This window comes from Penicillium hispanicum, assembly GCF_028827665.1.
Source record: "Penicillium hispanicum strain IBT 35686 chromosome Unknown utg000008l_segment0_segment0, whole genome shotgun sequence".
NCBI lineage: Eukaryota > Fungi > Ascomycota > Eurotiomycetes > Eurotiales > Aspergillaceae > Penicillium > Penicillium hispanicum.
The window spans coordinates 2,056,047-2,071,119 of NW_026623200.1; the positions used below are offsets into that span (position 1 = coordinate 2,056,047).

Below are 15,073 nucleotides of genomic sequence, written 5' to 3' on the forward strand. Positions count from 1 at the left end.
AGATGTTGTGGCCAACCGTATATCCATCCCAAGCATATTGTTCTTTTTTGCAAAGCACACTAGGCGTTAGAGCGTGACCTTTCTCCTTCTATCAACAATATACTCGCATCACCTTGGACTACCTCATAGTACTTCTCTAGTCTCCAATTGCCCCTAGAGGTCATGACCGGTTGTATAACCGTCCTGTATAGCAGCTGGAATTATATCGAGCTACAACATGAATATACATTAATACCTACTGCTACTGCCACTGCTGCTACTGCCACTGCTGCTACCACTACTACTACTACTACTACTACTACTACTACTACTACTACTACTACTACTACTACTACTACTACTACTACTACTACTAGTTACTACTTGATTGTAGGCAGGCATTTTGAGCGAAAGGTGGGAAATGTCGAGGAGGGTGACCACAAAGTCATGATCTCATTTGAGACCATGAAAAATATCCCTACTGTGGTGGTAGTCTCAAAGTTCACCATCCAGTTCAATAGAAGACTATGTATATAAATCGTATGGGTGATGCTATTTCGTGTCGGTATTGCGGTAACATTCGGGACAATGCCAGTCTGTCAGGCTATGCATATCAATGAACTTCCGGCATGGCCTTGACAGGGACATGCGGTTGCCCAAATCCACAGCAATTTGCATGTAGCGGGCCGTGGGGCTGTTCGAGGCATGGAGAACAAATAGGATTTTCCTAGAAGATCACGCCGTATGAAAAAGCAGGGCGATGCACCGGTGAGCCAGTCAGCCAAGGATATACAATAGCTGTGCACGCTTTTCATGATACACGCCCTGGAATAGACATACTACGGCCTATTGGCTTACTTGGTGATGGTTTGCGTAACTAGGTAGTTAATTGAGAGCCCCTTGACGTCTAGCGGCTCTACTCCACGAGGGGGTCATATCACGGTCTCTGCAAATCCTGCTCGTATAAGCTTTGCCCGAGGGGATTTCAGAGTTATACGATTGCTCCGACAAGACGATCGACATTGGACCTATACCCATTCCCATATAGATCGACACTGAAGGAGGTCATAGCGATCTCTTCATACCTCCGCCGCTGAAGTCAATAGGGGCTAAATCTATTTCAGTTGTAGCAGCACGGACTGCTGAGCCGCTCAGGGAAACTCTCTATTGGTCGTGGGCTCAACGTGGGCTGCATGTTCTATGTATAACGGTGTAAGAACGGCTGGAGGGCGCCAGCAGGGCGTGCACGATCCTATTCTCACCTCGGGGGTTTCAACCGCCTTATCTATGGCCCTTTTAATTGCGTCTGCTGTGTAGCCGAGCCCTTCACTCGTGTCCTCCTGTTGCTTCAAACCATGCACCGCCAGTTGCAGTCATGACCACCACTGCTGGCAATTTCGGTCCCCTGACCACCGTCTTCCCGCCGCCGTCGGATTGTACGAGTCAAACATGGGTGGCACACAATGCCAATGCGACCATGCTGCGATGGGGTCCAACTTGTGCCACAGGCTCGGTGGGCTATGCGACCTCATGCTACCCCTCAGGTTGGTCTGGATCGAAGGCCAACGACTCCAGCAACACGTATAAGGCGTTCTACCCGGGATGGTACTGTCCGTCAGGATGGACGGGGGCCTTCTCAGCCAGCGATATCCAAAAGACCAGCTCGTTCCTTTTGTCGGAGTTTGTGACGAGTCTGGCGGCGCACGATGCCGTCACCGTGTGCTGTCCGTCGTGAGTATACGGATATCTACCAGCCGCATCCACAAGCACCTTGCGAAGACCTATGCCCTCTTCTCGCCCCACATATGAAGGACTCCTGCTAATCCCTCCTATCAACTCCAGAGGATACGGCTTCAATGGCGGCGATTCATGCACCAGTAACACGGCCACCATCGGCACCTCCCTGCCTCTGGTCACAACCGCGCAGAGCGAATGCACCACGAAAACAGTGCCTCCTTACGTCGGTGTCATTGGCACTTCGACCGCCAAAACCCCCGAGGCAACCTTCCAAGCAATGCCCGTGATCCTCATCCGAGACACGCGCACGCCCGTTCCCAGCTCGACAGGTGATTCCTCTGCCGCCAACAATTCGACCGGCGGCCTCTCCACTGGCGCCAAGATCGCCATCGGAGTATGCATCCCCGTTGGTGTGCTCCTTATGGCTGCAATCTGGTTCATCTGGTGGCACCGGCGCCGACGCGCCAGAGCAGCAACCCAAGCGGAAGCCAACTCGTCGCCCTCGGCCCCGACGACTGCAGCCTCGCCCGGGGATCCGTACTTTGGCAAGCCAGAGCTCGATGCGAGTGCAGCTTCGCATCCTAGGCCTAGTCTATATGAGAAGCAGGAATTGGACGCTGGCAACGAAATCAGACCCGGGGTGTCTGCGGCGCCGGCTGAGCTGCCGGCACTCCAGGCCCTGACGACCCCCCAGGCTGAGCTGCCGGCTCAGAAGAGTCCTGATACGCCTCAGGCTGGGTTGATGGGTGATCTCGGAGAGAGAGTCTCGACTCAGAATAAAGCTGACTCGGATGGTACAGCTAGGGCATTATAAATACGTGACTGTCTGCTGCCCCTTCGTGAGTCATTGACGCCTGCAGCTACTCTAAAAGGTGAGCCGGGTGCTGCTCATCAGGGGGGATGCATGTGGTAAAAGGCAGTCCTAGCTATTCACGAGATACGGACAGGTCTCCTGCTGTAATACAAGATCTTCTTTAGCCTAGAAATGAAATCTTTTCCCCTGGACCATCAAGCGATACCTAAGAAGGTTGTCCTACGGCACCCCCAGCGTACGAAGTGCCCACGAGATCGACTTTCATATCATACATGAAAGGACATGGTCCATATTGATGTTTCGTACAGCAGTTGCTGCTCAACCACTAGAGACATGCAGACCATCATGCATATTATTTGTGCATCCACTCTTCTTTGTCATCAAAGTATGCTTCATGGTAAGGGTTCCTCCCAAGCCAATCATCTGGATCAATAATCTGCCCAGAATCACGATAAAATTGAGTCAGGGTTTTGTTCAGGCCTTTGCCAGTCAGCAATGCTCCTTCCTTCTCTTAGTGACTATTTTGAACATACTATCCAACGACATCGGATGCGCAGGTTGAAGGGAGAAGCGGGAAGCCCGCTCACGGAAAAGAATCAATGACTTCGGAATGGTGGTGCCTCATAAGGTAAAAAAATCAGTTTCGCTCGTTTCGACCAACCGGGGTTTAATCACCTTTGGGTATGCACAGATAATGAGGTTCGGCGGGGGCCTGGCCATCTTCCACACTGTCCAAGTAATAATCAAACGACCTCCGTGTGATCTCTTGCATAAAGTGCGTATTTGGCATAAGTAACGCCCCATTAGAAACTTTATAGGTTAGCAAGGGAAGGATATGAAGTTATGTTCGCCCACATACAATCGGCAGTGATATTTGAATGGACCAAGCCGTCCGCGGAGACTTCTATTCCATCCTCGTATTCCCAGTCATCTTGTTCAAAAGCTCTGTCATAAAGCTTTGAGTCACGATGGATCTGAAATCGATGCAAGCTTGCTGGAAAAGTTTGGTGCGTCGACATGTACGAGAAAGCTCGACGATTTGGAAGACGTCCTAGCGCAGGAGAGTGCGCATGACGAAGGAAATTTTGAAACATCGCTATGTAGATGGTATTGTCCTAGAAAGGGGCCTCGTTGAGATATTTGAGATATTTTGATGACAAGCTAATCATATGACCCCTATGAACAGCGAATCAGGTGATATCTTCCACGATGGGACGGCCAATCGTAGTAAACCGTCTGAATTCCAAACCATCCTCAGTACAAACAATTCAAGAGGGGTAAAACTGACTAGGCAAAACATGTAACTAGACTAAATCCAAATACTGGCCGAGTTTCTTTGTTCCTATGATTTACATTCATAAGTAGTCGGATTGAGAGCCTTCGGTTGGACTGTCCCTGAGCTGTAAGGTCAAAGCTGCGCTGCGGTCTCACTGGACCTGGCTGAGCCCGGGACGAATAGTGCTCGTGTTCAGGCGGAACATCTCGTTGGGAATTTGAATGAAAGATTGAATGAACCTATTTGCCGACGACATCTTGAGGAGTCCTTACAAGGAAAAGGTAGGGACGTATCTGAGTTTGGTGATAATGAATATTTTCTTCAGTGGGCGTGGAATGATTTGGTCTGTTAGAAGATCTGTTAGGAGATGAGAGGGAGGTAGGTTCTATCTATGTGACGAGGTCACAGAGAACACATCGCTTGGTAGCCGAAAGTGCTTGATTGGAAATAGTACAATTGATTGGAGGGTATAGTTATTGCAGTATCGTAGAGTCCCATCATCACTAGGTCATATGCTTGCAGTCATAAATAGCATAAAGCAGATAGGTAAAGAGATATCGTGGCTTCCAATGTAATGACAAAAGCCAGGCTTCACACCAAATTATTCACCTAGTCCTTAGTTGTAAGGCTCAGGGGAGAACACCTTGCGGAGACGCAGGTGCGACAAATCACGGATCACCTGCGAAGTCTGCTTGAGATTCTGCTTTACAATGACGGAGGTGGGCTGCGAGAAGAGCTCGTCAATCTCCTCGAGAGTCTTGTTCTTAGTCTCGGGCATAAAGATAATCTGGTAGACCCAGCCGACAACAGCAATGCCACCGTAGAAACCAAGGGTCAGGCCAATACGGGTCATGGATTCCATCATGCGAGTGAAGTTGTAGGTGACAATGAACGAGCAGAGGAAGAGGTTGGCGTCGGCGGTGGTCATGCCGTAGTGACGCAGGTAGGTCGGGAACACCTCCGAGGGGACGACCCAGGTCAGACAGGCGTAGGAGCCGAAGAATGCCTGATAAAGGATAATACCAGTGAAGTACAGGCCTTGAGCAGTAGCGGGGTATGTTTTGTAGTCGATGGTGTAACCGACTCCGACGAGGATCAAGCCAATGAAGAAGCCCGGGAGCATGGCGTTAGCCCAGTAACGGCGGCCGAAACGCTCCATGTACATAACAGCCGGGATGGTACCAATCAGCAGCGCGCCGCCGCCCACAAGCGACATGAAGACAGAGTTCTTGTCATCGAAGCCGATCGCCTGCATCAGGGTAGACATGTAGTACATGATGGCATTCACACCGGTGAACTGGCCGAGGAAGATCATGATATTGGCGTAGATGATGGCACGACGAGCGCGGGGGTCGGTGAAGAAGTCCATCCACGCGTACCTCTTGGTTTGGGACTGCTCCTCGGACTCAGCGCTGACAGCCTGTCGCATGCCCAGGAATTCGTCCTTGGCCTCATAGTCGTTGAAGCCGCGAATCTTTTTCCACACCGCGTAGGCGGCCACCTCGCGCTGCTTGTGCATCAAGTAACGAGGACTCTCGGGGAGGAAAAGCATCCCCACAAACAGGATTGTGGAGAAGACAAGCGATGAGCCGAGGATATAGCGCCAATTACCCTCGACACTGACGAACATGGCTGCAACGGCGTAGCCAAGGACTTCACCCAGAGCGATGTTGAGTTGGTAGAGCGAAACGAGGTTACCACGGATACGGCGAGGAACTGCATTGAGAGATGATGGTTAGTGCGCGGGATCTTTGAATCTCAACGAGGCTGAGTAGAGACTTACCACACTCCGCAACATAGACAGGAACGGTACCACCCTCCAGACCGACACCCATACCAAGGATGAATCGGCCAGCGAACATCATACCAAAGTTGATGGCACCGGCTTCCAGACCGGCACCAATGGTGTACAAAACGCACGAAACAATGATAGACATGCGACGGCCCAGGTACTCGTTCGACGGTGACAAGATCAGAGCACCGGCAACAGCACCGAGAGGCATACCGGCGTTCACCAAACTAGCTTGCGAGGAAGATAGGTGCAGCGCATCCGGAAGGAAGAGGTTTGCACCACTAATCAACGACTGATCGAGACCAGAGAGCATACCTCCCATTGAAGCAAAGGCCACCAGAATATAGGTAAACATGGCCGGGTTAGAGAGAGTCATTTCAAGCCGAGGCTTGGGCAGCGACTGAAGCTGCTCCTCGAGCTGTTGCAACTCTGCATCCATAACGGCCTCATTTAGTTGATTCTCGGCCTTCTGGTCATGCACATCATCCATCTCGAATGCGACCGCTTCCTTTTCTTCGTTGTGGGTGCCGTGCGGCGCCTCGACATCCTTGATGTCGGACATGATGGGACAATCTCTCTCCTAAAGCGTAGATGGGTGGTAGAGAGGTGGGACTATACAATAACAGAAATCCAGGTATATAGGAATAGGAGCCAGTCCCAGACGGTTGAATGTAGATAGGAAGAGAGGAAGTGGAGAGAGTAGAGAAGCCGCCCAGCAAGGAATAAAAAGGACTGACACAGAGAGGGGGAAGAGGGACTATTTGAGGCCGGTCTGCAGACCACACTGGTCTTGACGATGACGACCGGAAATACGCTTTGGCGACCAGAGCCTGAAGCATGAGAGCAAAAGAAAAAAGAGTGGGGGGCACGGCGAAAAGAAAGTCTAACCTAGGTTGGGGATTCGCCCCATGTTTCTCGTCATTTTCATCTGGAGTAACTGGAGTCGCTTCTCCGTGCTCCGAGGATGTGGAGAGGGACCCCAGCCGGCGAGTCGGGCCAACCATGGGGTTGGGCTGCAGTGCCCGCACCAGGAATGAGGAGAAATAGGACCATGCGGGCTCACCGGAAGCCCAAAGCTGGATAAGCGCCCCAAACTAGAAGGCATCGACATGCCTGGCAGGGGTGGCAGAATGTGGAGAGGAAGAGGCCGGGGAATTCGAGGGGTCTAATTGGATGTTCGGACGAATCGCAGCTCAATGAAGGCTACCAGTCTAACCCAGTTCCAGGGTTGCACTGTAACAAGATTCGTATTCTGATCTGCTCTCCGATCCCATTGGCCGCCGTGATTTCTGGCATCCTCCGCTGTGACTGTCGGCATCGTACTTCTGGAAAATTCCCGGCTTCCCGTGCTTCCTGTACAAAACTCGGCCAGCGAGTGGATATTTCAGAGCCGCGGGTGAAGGCAAAGCCGAGTCCATGGCCCGAAGACACGTCCCGTGTGCCGAAAAAAACACGGACATGTCACATGAGGTTCTCTCTCCGGATTGGGGTAATTACGGAAGCACGGGACGGGTCGGGGACCCCATGGAGACTCCAGTGTATGTCGGCGACACCTCGGTGAAATCTGCCCTCCACTTCGGGAGGCGCTGGGGAGCCGGGACTCGATCTCGGCGTGGAGTGGAGAAGGAAACAGGATTCCGAATTCCTTCGTTCACGGTGCCAACACGGGATCTTTGCGGCCCCAAGGAAATGCGAAACTTTCCCGCTTTTGAGCCGAGACCATTATTCGCTAGCCGACAAAGCTTAGGCGCTGGGTGGTGGCTTTGCCAAGTGGATCTAAGGGAAGTTAGTCCAGCAGAAGGAAAAATTGGAAGGGTGATGACCCAACAGCGGGCAGGTCCTGGCGTAGCGAGACCCAATCATGAATACCGAGCTATCGTGTCCCGTGGCCGGTTGACTTTGTTAGTGTCGCAGGATGATATATCCATGCATGAAGACGTATGAAGTTACCCGGCGTTGAAGATTGCAAGTGGGAAAGCTCTGAGTCTCGATATTTACCCTCCGACTGGGACCGCTTGTCCAATCTTCCAATGCTCCAATGATCATTTGAAAGGGTTGTTATTGCCTTGTATGTACGGTAGAAAGTCATAACAGAATACAAACTCCTGGCGCCATGCTGACGGCAATGCGATCAATCCAATGCAATATTCTCTTCACCTCTTCACCAGGGCCTTCCAGTTGATCCCACTGGCTTGCGGATGCTGGGGTCAACGTTTGGGCTCGGCGATCGACCCCCTTGTAATCGAGCCCGCAGTCGCTCCTGCGCGGACCCGCCCCGGTCTTGCGTCGAACGCGTGGATTGCGAGGATTGGTACGATCCATTTCGCTGGCTGGGGAGAGGCCTGGCACCGGCAGGTTGTAGAGAGCCTGACGTAGCTGGGGAGTGCGACTGCGCATGAGTGAGCGGCGGCGGAGGTGAAGACACCGGACCCGGTGGTGGTGCGCTGTGGGTAGACGATAGCGGGGGAGCGTTTCCGCCTCGGCCACGACGAAGACTGGTTGTGGCTGCCATATTCCGCTGCGGCGATGCATCTGAATCACCCCATAGATCACCTAGACCGCCACCGCGGCCATAGGAGCCGGTGGCGGGTGTCTGGCCAGGTGTCCCCGCAGAGGGGAGTTGCGTAGTGGCGACAACGCGGGTGGGTGCAGCTGGCGCTTTGGGATCGGGAGGCAGCCAGGGAGGGAACGGACGTCCCTTTTCGGTGTAATAGGCACGAAGAGCATTGGAGACGTGCGAGCAGTCTTCGTTCTCGGGATCGTCCCCCTCATCTCCAAGGGTAACCGCCCGGCGCAGGCTGTTGAGCCGCGACCCTATGACATTGGATATGGAGGAAGAAGATGTGAGTGACGAGAAGTATGAGCTCATTTCGGGTTTCGAAATTGTAGTAGATGCTCAGTCGGCCGATGCGCAGACAGTAGAGGATAGCCTTAGTGTGAAGTGGGGTTGATACGGAGCTGCTTCCTGCCGGAACCTAGCCCAGAGGTAGGCTGGGCAGACGTCGGATGGATTCGGGGGTCCGGCTTCGATGGAAACGTTGTAGATTTTGATTCTTAGAGTTGTGTTTCCCAGAAGAGCCGGCTTCTGTGGGTGCTGAGGTGTTGGCCTGTGGAGTGGCGGTGGCCTTAAAGCCCGAGGCGAGGCGGAGACCATGGCACGTGATCGTATAGAGTGCCCGCACCATTCACGTCGACAAAAGCGAGCTCCAAGGTAAGAAGATCAAGATCATTATATGTAAAAGACCCGTATTGACAACATTCATATGATAGTAAATGCAATAGTTGGGTATGATGCCCGATCTCAATAGTAGACAGAAAAAAAGAGAAAAACATTCGACCATCAACGCCATGCAAGATCAGATGAACTTTTCCCAACCCAACAAGTTTAAGCCATGACATGATCCTTACCAGCGCCCTCCGTCTCATACTCGATCTCGATGCGCGGGCCCTTTTTCCGAGGCTTGGCTTGAGGAGCAGCGGCCTTGCGCTTGGCTCCCGGCTTAGGCTTGGGCGCCTCATCTTCACTAGGCGAATCGCTGTCAGATCCGGACTCCTCGGCGCTCTCATCCTCCTCATCATAGTCGTCGCTCGATCCAGCCGAACCCTCGCCAAGCCAATCCTCTAGGTCCTCGAGGTCCTCCTCCTCGTCCAGGTCACTGACGTACTCGACCTCGCCCACGCCCTCCTCTTCTTCATCCTCAATTTCCTCTCCGTCGTCCAGATCCTCATCCCGCTGGCCATCGCCAGCACGCTCCAAGCCACGGAGGACCTTCTTCCAAATGCCCTCCTCGACATTAAGTGGCCGATCGCCGTAAGCGCCACTGCGCAAGCGCTCAATCAGCTCGCGCTCGATAGCACGCTCCACCTTAGCCGCTGACTCGGCCTTGCGTTCGCGAGTCTCCTCACGTCGACGAATCTTAGGCGCCAGCTTGGGAACAATCTTCTCACCAAGACGGTCTTCCTCCTTGGCGATGTTCTTCATGCGAATGTTCACCTGCGTCAGGCGAGTAAGGCGCTGCTTGCACTTGTGAATCAAGAACTTGGGCCAGTAGATGAGCCGCTCGTCGAGTTGTTCCAGTGCTTTGGCGTAGTTGGATGATAGACGCACTCGCTCCCACCACTTGTTCGGCATGTGAGCCCGTTCAATTGTCTTCATGTACAGGTACATTGCGCCAGTCTCAGGGTCAGAGCGCACCGTCGCATACCGCGAGTTCGCGAGCGGGCAGGACTGCCTATTGCATAAACCGGTGACATTGTATTCATTGCGACAGAAATTTTGTCCCTTGGTTGTTCTGTGGGAGTGAAAATTTTTTCTCACGTCAGCCAGATGCTCTTCGTCGGAAGTTTGATAGTTTGTCCGGCGGTGTCGAGACCGAGGTAGATAACTTAAGGGACTGGGTAGGTGTCAAATATGACTGAGCACTCACTTGAGTTTGTAGGAACAAAATTGCTGGTTAATAACCTGCCAGACAATTTCGTCCGACATGATGGGCAGGGAGCGGGTTGATGTTCTACTGGAGAGCCGTTGCCCAGGTGTTCGACCGAAGAAAAAAAAAAGCGGTGGTCACGTGTGGTGCTTATCGATAGGCGCGCAATGAGTGGTCGAACTAGACTGCAAGCGCTCTATCCCCATTATCATTGTTGCAAGCTCAATATATTCTACAGGTTCATTCCTATTAGAACGGGAAGTCAGTCGTAGCTGGGGTATATGCATCTCATCTATCTTGCTGCTCAGAACATCACGACCAGCCTTCCATCTGCAAGCCACCTTCCCACTCAGTGCCGTTCACCATATGATTGCCCACATCTGAGTCTTCCATCTCTTCAGCGAAGCCCCAGCCCATTGATTCTAGCTCGCGGACGAAAAAATCTCGTTCCTCTTCCATCATTGAAGTACCTTCTGGCCCACCCATCACGTCCTTGTACTGGCGCAAATGCCACCAGTGCGTTAGACCACGAAGCGCTTGTTCCAAAGGCAGTGCTTCTTCTACCTCGGCATCGACGTCCGAGCCTGCAAGCCAGTCATCACGGAGTTCTGGTCGGCAGTATAGGTAAATGGCAGTGATAACACGCATGTTGCTTTGGCGCCACTTGCGACCGCAATAAGGCACTTGGGACTTGAAGAGTTTGAGAGTGTAGAAGCGAAGATGCGGGTCGGGGATTTTGAGACCTTTTCGTAATATCGTGCTCGACTTGTACTGCACAAGAAGTAGGCAACGATGTGCTTTGTCGCGAGTGATCTTTTGCATGATGTGGAGGTAATTGATAGCAGAGAAGAAGTTTCGGAAGGAGAAAACAGTGATGGGCTCCTTAGGTAGAGGGGCGGTGGGATAGCCCAGCTCGTCGACTTCGGGACGCGTAGGGCCATCAGGAGCATCAGTTAGACTATCTTCGGGTGAAAACCCCTGGATATTGGGACGTTGGCGGGAAATTGGTGGTGGGACAGCCTCGTCGTCACTCTCGGTGTCTCCACTGGGCCCCTTCTCAACCTCATATGGAAAATCGGAGTGGTCACGGCAGAAGTGAAAGAATCTAGCTGCTATCAGAGCCGGCAATCTATTAGAGCGGGCTAAAACACTTACGATAAATCATCACGGTCGTTCTTCTGTGCCACTGCCTGATCCACGTCTTGGTGGGCAAACATCTTGAGAATTAGGGGCAGGTAATTCGAATCGAGAAGCAGCTGAGTCATGTATTCGAACTTCAAGACGTCTTTGGCGGGATTTAGTCATGCAAAAGAAGAAAAATAAGAGGTAGCGCACACTCACGGGATCGCTTGAACCATTTCACAAGCAGAAGTAAGGTTCCCGAGACGGCTTTTGAAGTGATCTCCCGCAACCGAATGTTATCGAGTTCATCGACCGAAGCATCGGAGAAATATTCTGTGGAGGATCCATTGGCACTGTGGCCATTACTGAGCAAGTTCACATTAGAAAGCTGGCTGTATTCGTTGGTGGAGTTGCTCAAATCATACCTCATGCTCTGAGAGGCTTGAGGCCCGGCCTGGTTAACCACAGCACTGACGTTTGTCAGAATGATCTTCAGGAATACGATTGTAATGGATTGGAGGTGGGATAGGGTATGGGCCTGCACGGAGCATCAGGTTAATTAGTTTCCAGCGCTGTTGACGGTCAAAATATTGATCTCACATAGAAGCGTTCAACAGCGTCCAGTCGACGCTGAACGTCTTGGTCATCAGTCTCTACCTTAGCCTGCTTCGGTGGAGGCTGGTCTGGGTTGGTCGACATGTCCAGTCGATCTATTTCTCTGCGCAGGTCTTCGATTGGGATTGAGTCCAGCGACGGCCCACTCTGCTCGAGATTCCAACCACGATCGTACTTCATGAAATTTTCGCGCTCCTCCCACAGTTGCTGCATGGCCCTAGTCATCTTGACATGGGTAGAGAAAAGCCGGCCTGCTTCGATAATCGAGGCGGGCACATCGCTGCCCTCCCATCGTTTTCCGACCAACACATCCTGGCGTTCAGTGGTGCCCTTGCCCCCGATGCGATTGCTAGTATCATCCAGGGGAGGGTACATAAGAGGAAAGTTTTGGTTTGTTTGGTAGTTTTGCTTCTTTCCCGCTTTTCCTCCAGGCCCGATAGGTGATGGGGGAGGAGATGGGGCAGGAGTAGCGATATGAACAGATTGTTGAAGAATTGAGCCATTGCCACCAGCGATCGAGGGGCCAACCCCGCAGAAAAGCCCACTCGAGGAATTCGATCTGCTGGGGTGTTGAGGAAGTGGAGGGAGGATCGAGTTGTTTTCCAATTCTAGAGGAACCACTGGAGGTGGCGGGTTATAGGCAGGGTATTTAGACGTGATCTCCTGGCGAAACTGATGATAATCCAGTGGAGACGCATGAAGAAACGGCCCTTTTCGGTTGACAAGATTCTCCTCAGAAGCCATGACCGGCTCTAAGATCTCTTTAGTCTTCTTCAAGTGGCCACTGCCACCGAAGACAAGAAGGAGTGACTTCCAGAGCAGTAAAATTATCCTGGTCAACGGGATATTTGCAGTCTCGTCCCATCGGAGGCGTGCAATGATTTCCACAATGGTGACCAGCAAACATGGCTCTGACTCGGCCAGTGCGTCACGAATAGATGTGTACTGAGAGCTTCGAGACTCTTGTCTTCGGCCAACCTCAACTGCAAAGTACAACAGGGTCAGAACCAAGTTTGCTTCGCGCTCAGGCGCGGGAATATCGCCTGGGTGGAGTCGATCCAACTCAATTCCATCAGAATCTGGACCTAACGGGGTGCGAGTGCGGTCAAACAATTCGCACAATCGTTTCACCAAGAGTGGGATGCCTGCACACTGCTGGACAAGTAGGACGTTCTGCTCAATATAGGCGAGCTGTAGGGATTTCGACGGAGGCGTTTCTGTCGCTGTCTTGAGGTCTGGCATTTCAGGATAATCCGGCGCTGTTCGCCCTGCCGTGAGGCCCCAGACACCCGTCACGACATAGCAGAGATTCTCCAGCGCTTCCAGACGCACGGAGATGTCGGAATGCCGCGTCTTCTCGAGGGACTGAGTCACAAAGCTTCGGCGTAGATCCTCGGGAGAATCCAGCCACAAAATTTCCTGGATGCTAGGAGTTTGCTGGTGGCAAAAATCACTCCATTGGCGGTCGAAAGTAGTCTTCATACCCATCAGCATCACGCGGTCGAAGTCGTTGTACTGGAACCATTCATTTAATTCATCCGGGAACGGTTGGCAATCGGCATATTCAAACGCGTACGCTGGCTGTTCAATCTTAGGCATTTCTTGTACTAGCCGGCGAAGCTGAGCCAGGCTTAGCGAGTCAGCCGGCTTGTCAATATTCTGCTGAACTGGGGCCGGTGGAGGCGGTTGCAGTGGCGGTGGAGGTGCTGAACCTTCGCGGCGTAGTTCAGGTCGCTTGACACCCTGTTGAGGTCGTGACGAGCCGCTAGACTCCCGCGTCGGAATAGCTGGAGAAGCTCGCTCTTGTCGCAGACCCTCCGCCATTTCCTCCATCAACTGGTCATCTGAAATAGTCGAGATGTCGGTTCCCGTCTGATCGACCTCGTCGGCCTTGACGATATGATGCTCTTGCATTGGACTGTCGCCAGATTCTGTCGACATATCCATCGTGATTGGCCTGGAACAAGGTGTCCCTTACACAAACGCACGGGTGGGTTGTGGATGACCAAAATGCGGGGGTGACTTGATTGGATGTGACAGGGTCCAGAAACAATAACATCAAGGTAACCCAAGTATGGTGATAGAACCAATAGTTCCCAGGATCGAATGCACTTCGCGCAGCTGGATCATCTCGCAGTCAGCGCCATTTCTCCTGTTCCAACGAGACGCGGAGTTGCGGTGATAATGATCGATATTCGTCACGTGATACACACGCGTCGGTCACGTCCCGGACTCGGCAATTTGTGTCTGCATTTGTATACCTAGGTATGCGTACGGAGTTGATCGCAGACCAGGAATATCAAGGATCACTTCAAATCTTTGGCTAACACAACAATGTACGACCCGTTCAATCTACACTATTCACATATCGCGTTGTCTTCGCGACTTTCACTCCGACTTGCGGCCTTCACTGTAGCGCCGCTTCAACCTCCGTGCTTCCCATTGTTGCCAACCGGCTTCGGCCAGATCCTCACTAACTAGCAGGTCGCGGATGCGCATCAGACGTGTCACTGTCAGTTCGAGAGCCCAGTCAATCCATCCCGAGCGCCGAAGAAGTCCGGTGATCGCAAACCAACCAAAGGCGCACCCGACTCCAGCACCGCAGCCCACCAAAACCTGTCTCGGAGTGTGATAGTTCAGGTAAATGCGACTAGAAGCAACGGCAGCTGCACCAACACAAAGACCTAGTGTAGCTACTGCTCGAAGCAGGAGCCCACAGTAGGGATAAGGGGTCGCGTAGGCCGGTGTGTGTCGGAAAACCAGAAACAGGGTCAGGTAGACCGCGAAAAAGGCCATGAACTGGGCATGGGATGACGGCATGCCATAGCCCTTGCCGAACATCGCTAGAGAATTGACCGGTTCAGTACACTGTGCTATCCGGCTCCTTCAGTTGACCCGTTCAGGCTCACCTTTTGGTCGCTCTTCCTTGATGATCCGTTTCAACAAAAAGTTCAATGCCTCACATCCCATTTGACCCACAAACATCAGGATGACCTCTGTTTCCCTCGTTGCCCATATGAGAGTCGTGTAGGAGACGCATAGGGCCTGCGGAAGCAACGCAAGCCATGCCGACACAAAGGACAGGGGGTCCTCCGGGTTCTGGGTCGTTCAGATTCTGAATATTACCACAGCAGAATGAGCGAATCGGTACTCACATAATGGACGTGAGTCAGGGACAACGATGCCAGTGGCGTGTCACCCATGTTGGCATGGGAGCTCGAGAGACTCGAGGTGCGCCTCGAGAGTTGGCCGAGACGAAGAGCCGCTTTAACGCGGGTGGCGATAAGATACGCGGCAAAAAGCAGCCAGAC

General features: G+C 52.5%; 6 protein-coding genes across 6 annotated transcripts; 1 reads left to right on the forward strand and 5 right to left on the reverse strand.

Annotated features, from left to right (window-relative positions):
- Positions 1-1,354: 1,354 nt before the first annotated feature.
- N7459_009616 (uncharacterized protein) lies at positions 1,355-2,530 on the forward strand (the record flags this gene model as incomplete). Its single annotated transcript, XM_056948784.1, has 2 exons — positions 1,355-1,710; positions 1,822-2,530. 2 exons carry the CDS (start codon positions 1,355-1,357, stop codon positions 2,528-2,530), a joined length of 1,065 nt encoding a protein of 354 aa, XP_056796009.1.
- A 352-nt stretch (positions 2,531-2,882) lies between these two features.
- On the reverse strand, positions 2,883-3,624 carry N7459_009617 (uncharacterized protein; the record flags this gene model as incomplete). Its single annotated transcript, XM_056948785.1, has 4 exons — positions 2,883-3,040; positions 3,064-3,150; positions 3,206-3,340; positions 3,390-3,624. 4 exons carry the CDS (start codon positions 3,622-3,624, stop codon positions 2,883-2,885), a joined length of 615 nt encoding a protein of 204 aa, XP_056796010.1.
- A 798-nt stretch (positions 3,625-4,422) lies between these two features.
- On the reverse strand, positions 4,423-6,160 carry N7459_009618 (putative MFS sugar transporter; the record flags this gene model as incomplete). Its single annotated transcript, XM_056948786.1, has 2 exons — positions 4,423-5,522; positions 5,590-6,160. The coding sequence occupies 2 exons, from the start codon at positions 6,158-6,160 to the stop codon at positions 4,423-4,425; spliced, it is 1,671 nt and encodes a 556-aa protein (XP_056796011.1).
- A 1,599-nt stretch (positions 6,161-7,759) lies between these two features.
- On the reverse strand, positions 7,760-8,467 carry N7459_009619 (uncharacterized protein; the record flags this gene model as incomplete). The annotated part of the gene is made up of 1 exon (XM_056948787.1): positions 7,760-8,467. One exon carries the CDS (start codon positions 8,465-8,467, stop codon positions 7,760-7,762), a length of 708 nt encoding a protein of 235 aa, XP_056796012.1.
- A 516-nt stretch (positions 8,468-8,983) lies between these two features.
- On the reverse strand, positions 8,984-10,084 carry N7459_009620 (ribosome biosynthesis protein MAK16; the record flags this gene model as incomplete). Its single annotated transcript, XM_056948788.1, has 2 exons — positions 8,984-9,890; positions 10,026-10,084. The coding sequence occupies 2 exons, from the start codon at positions 10,082-10,084 to the stop codon at positions 8,984-8,986; spliced, it is 966 nt and encodes a 321-aa protein (XP_056796013.1).
- Positions 10,085-10,337: 253 nt separating this feature from the next.
- N7459_009621 (Phosphatidic acid phosphatase type 2/haloperoxidase) lies at positions 10,338-14,965 on the reverse strand (the record flags this gene model as incomplete). The annotated part of the gene is made up of 7 exons (XM_056948789.1): positions 10,338-11,130; positions 11,181-11,310; positions 11,367-11,685; positions 11,748-13,719; positions 14,155-14,605; positions 14,672-14,861; positions 14,918-14,965. The coding sequence occupies 7 exons, from the start codon at positions 14,963-14,965 to the stop codon at positions 10,338-10,340; spliced, it is 3,903 nt and encodes a 1,300-aa protein (XP_056796014.1).
- Between the last annotated feature and the right edge of the window lie 108 nt (positions 14,966-15,073).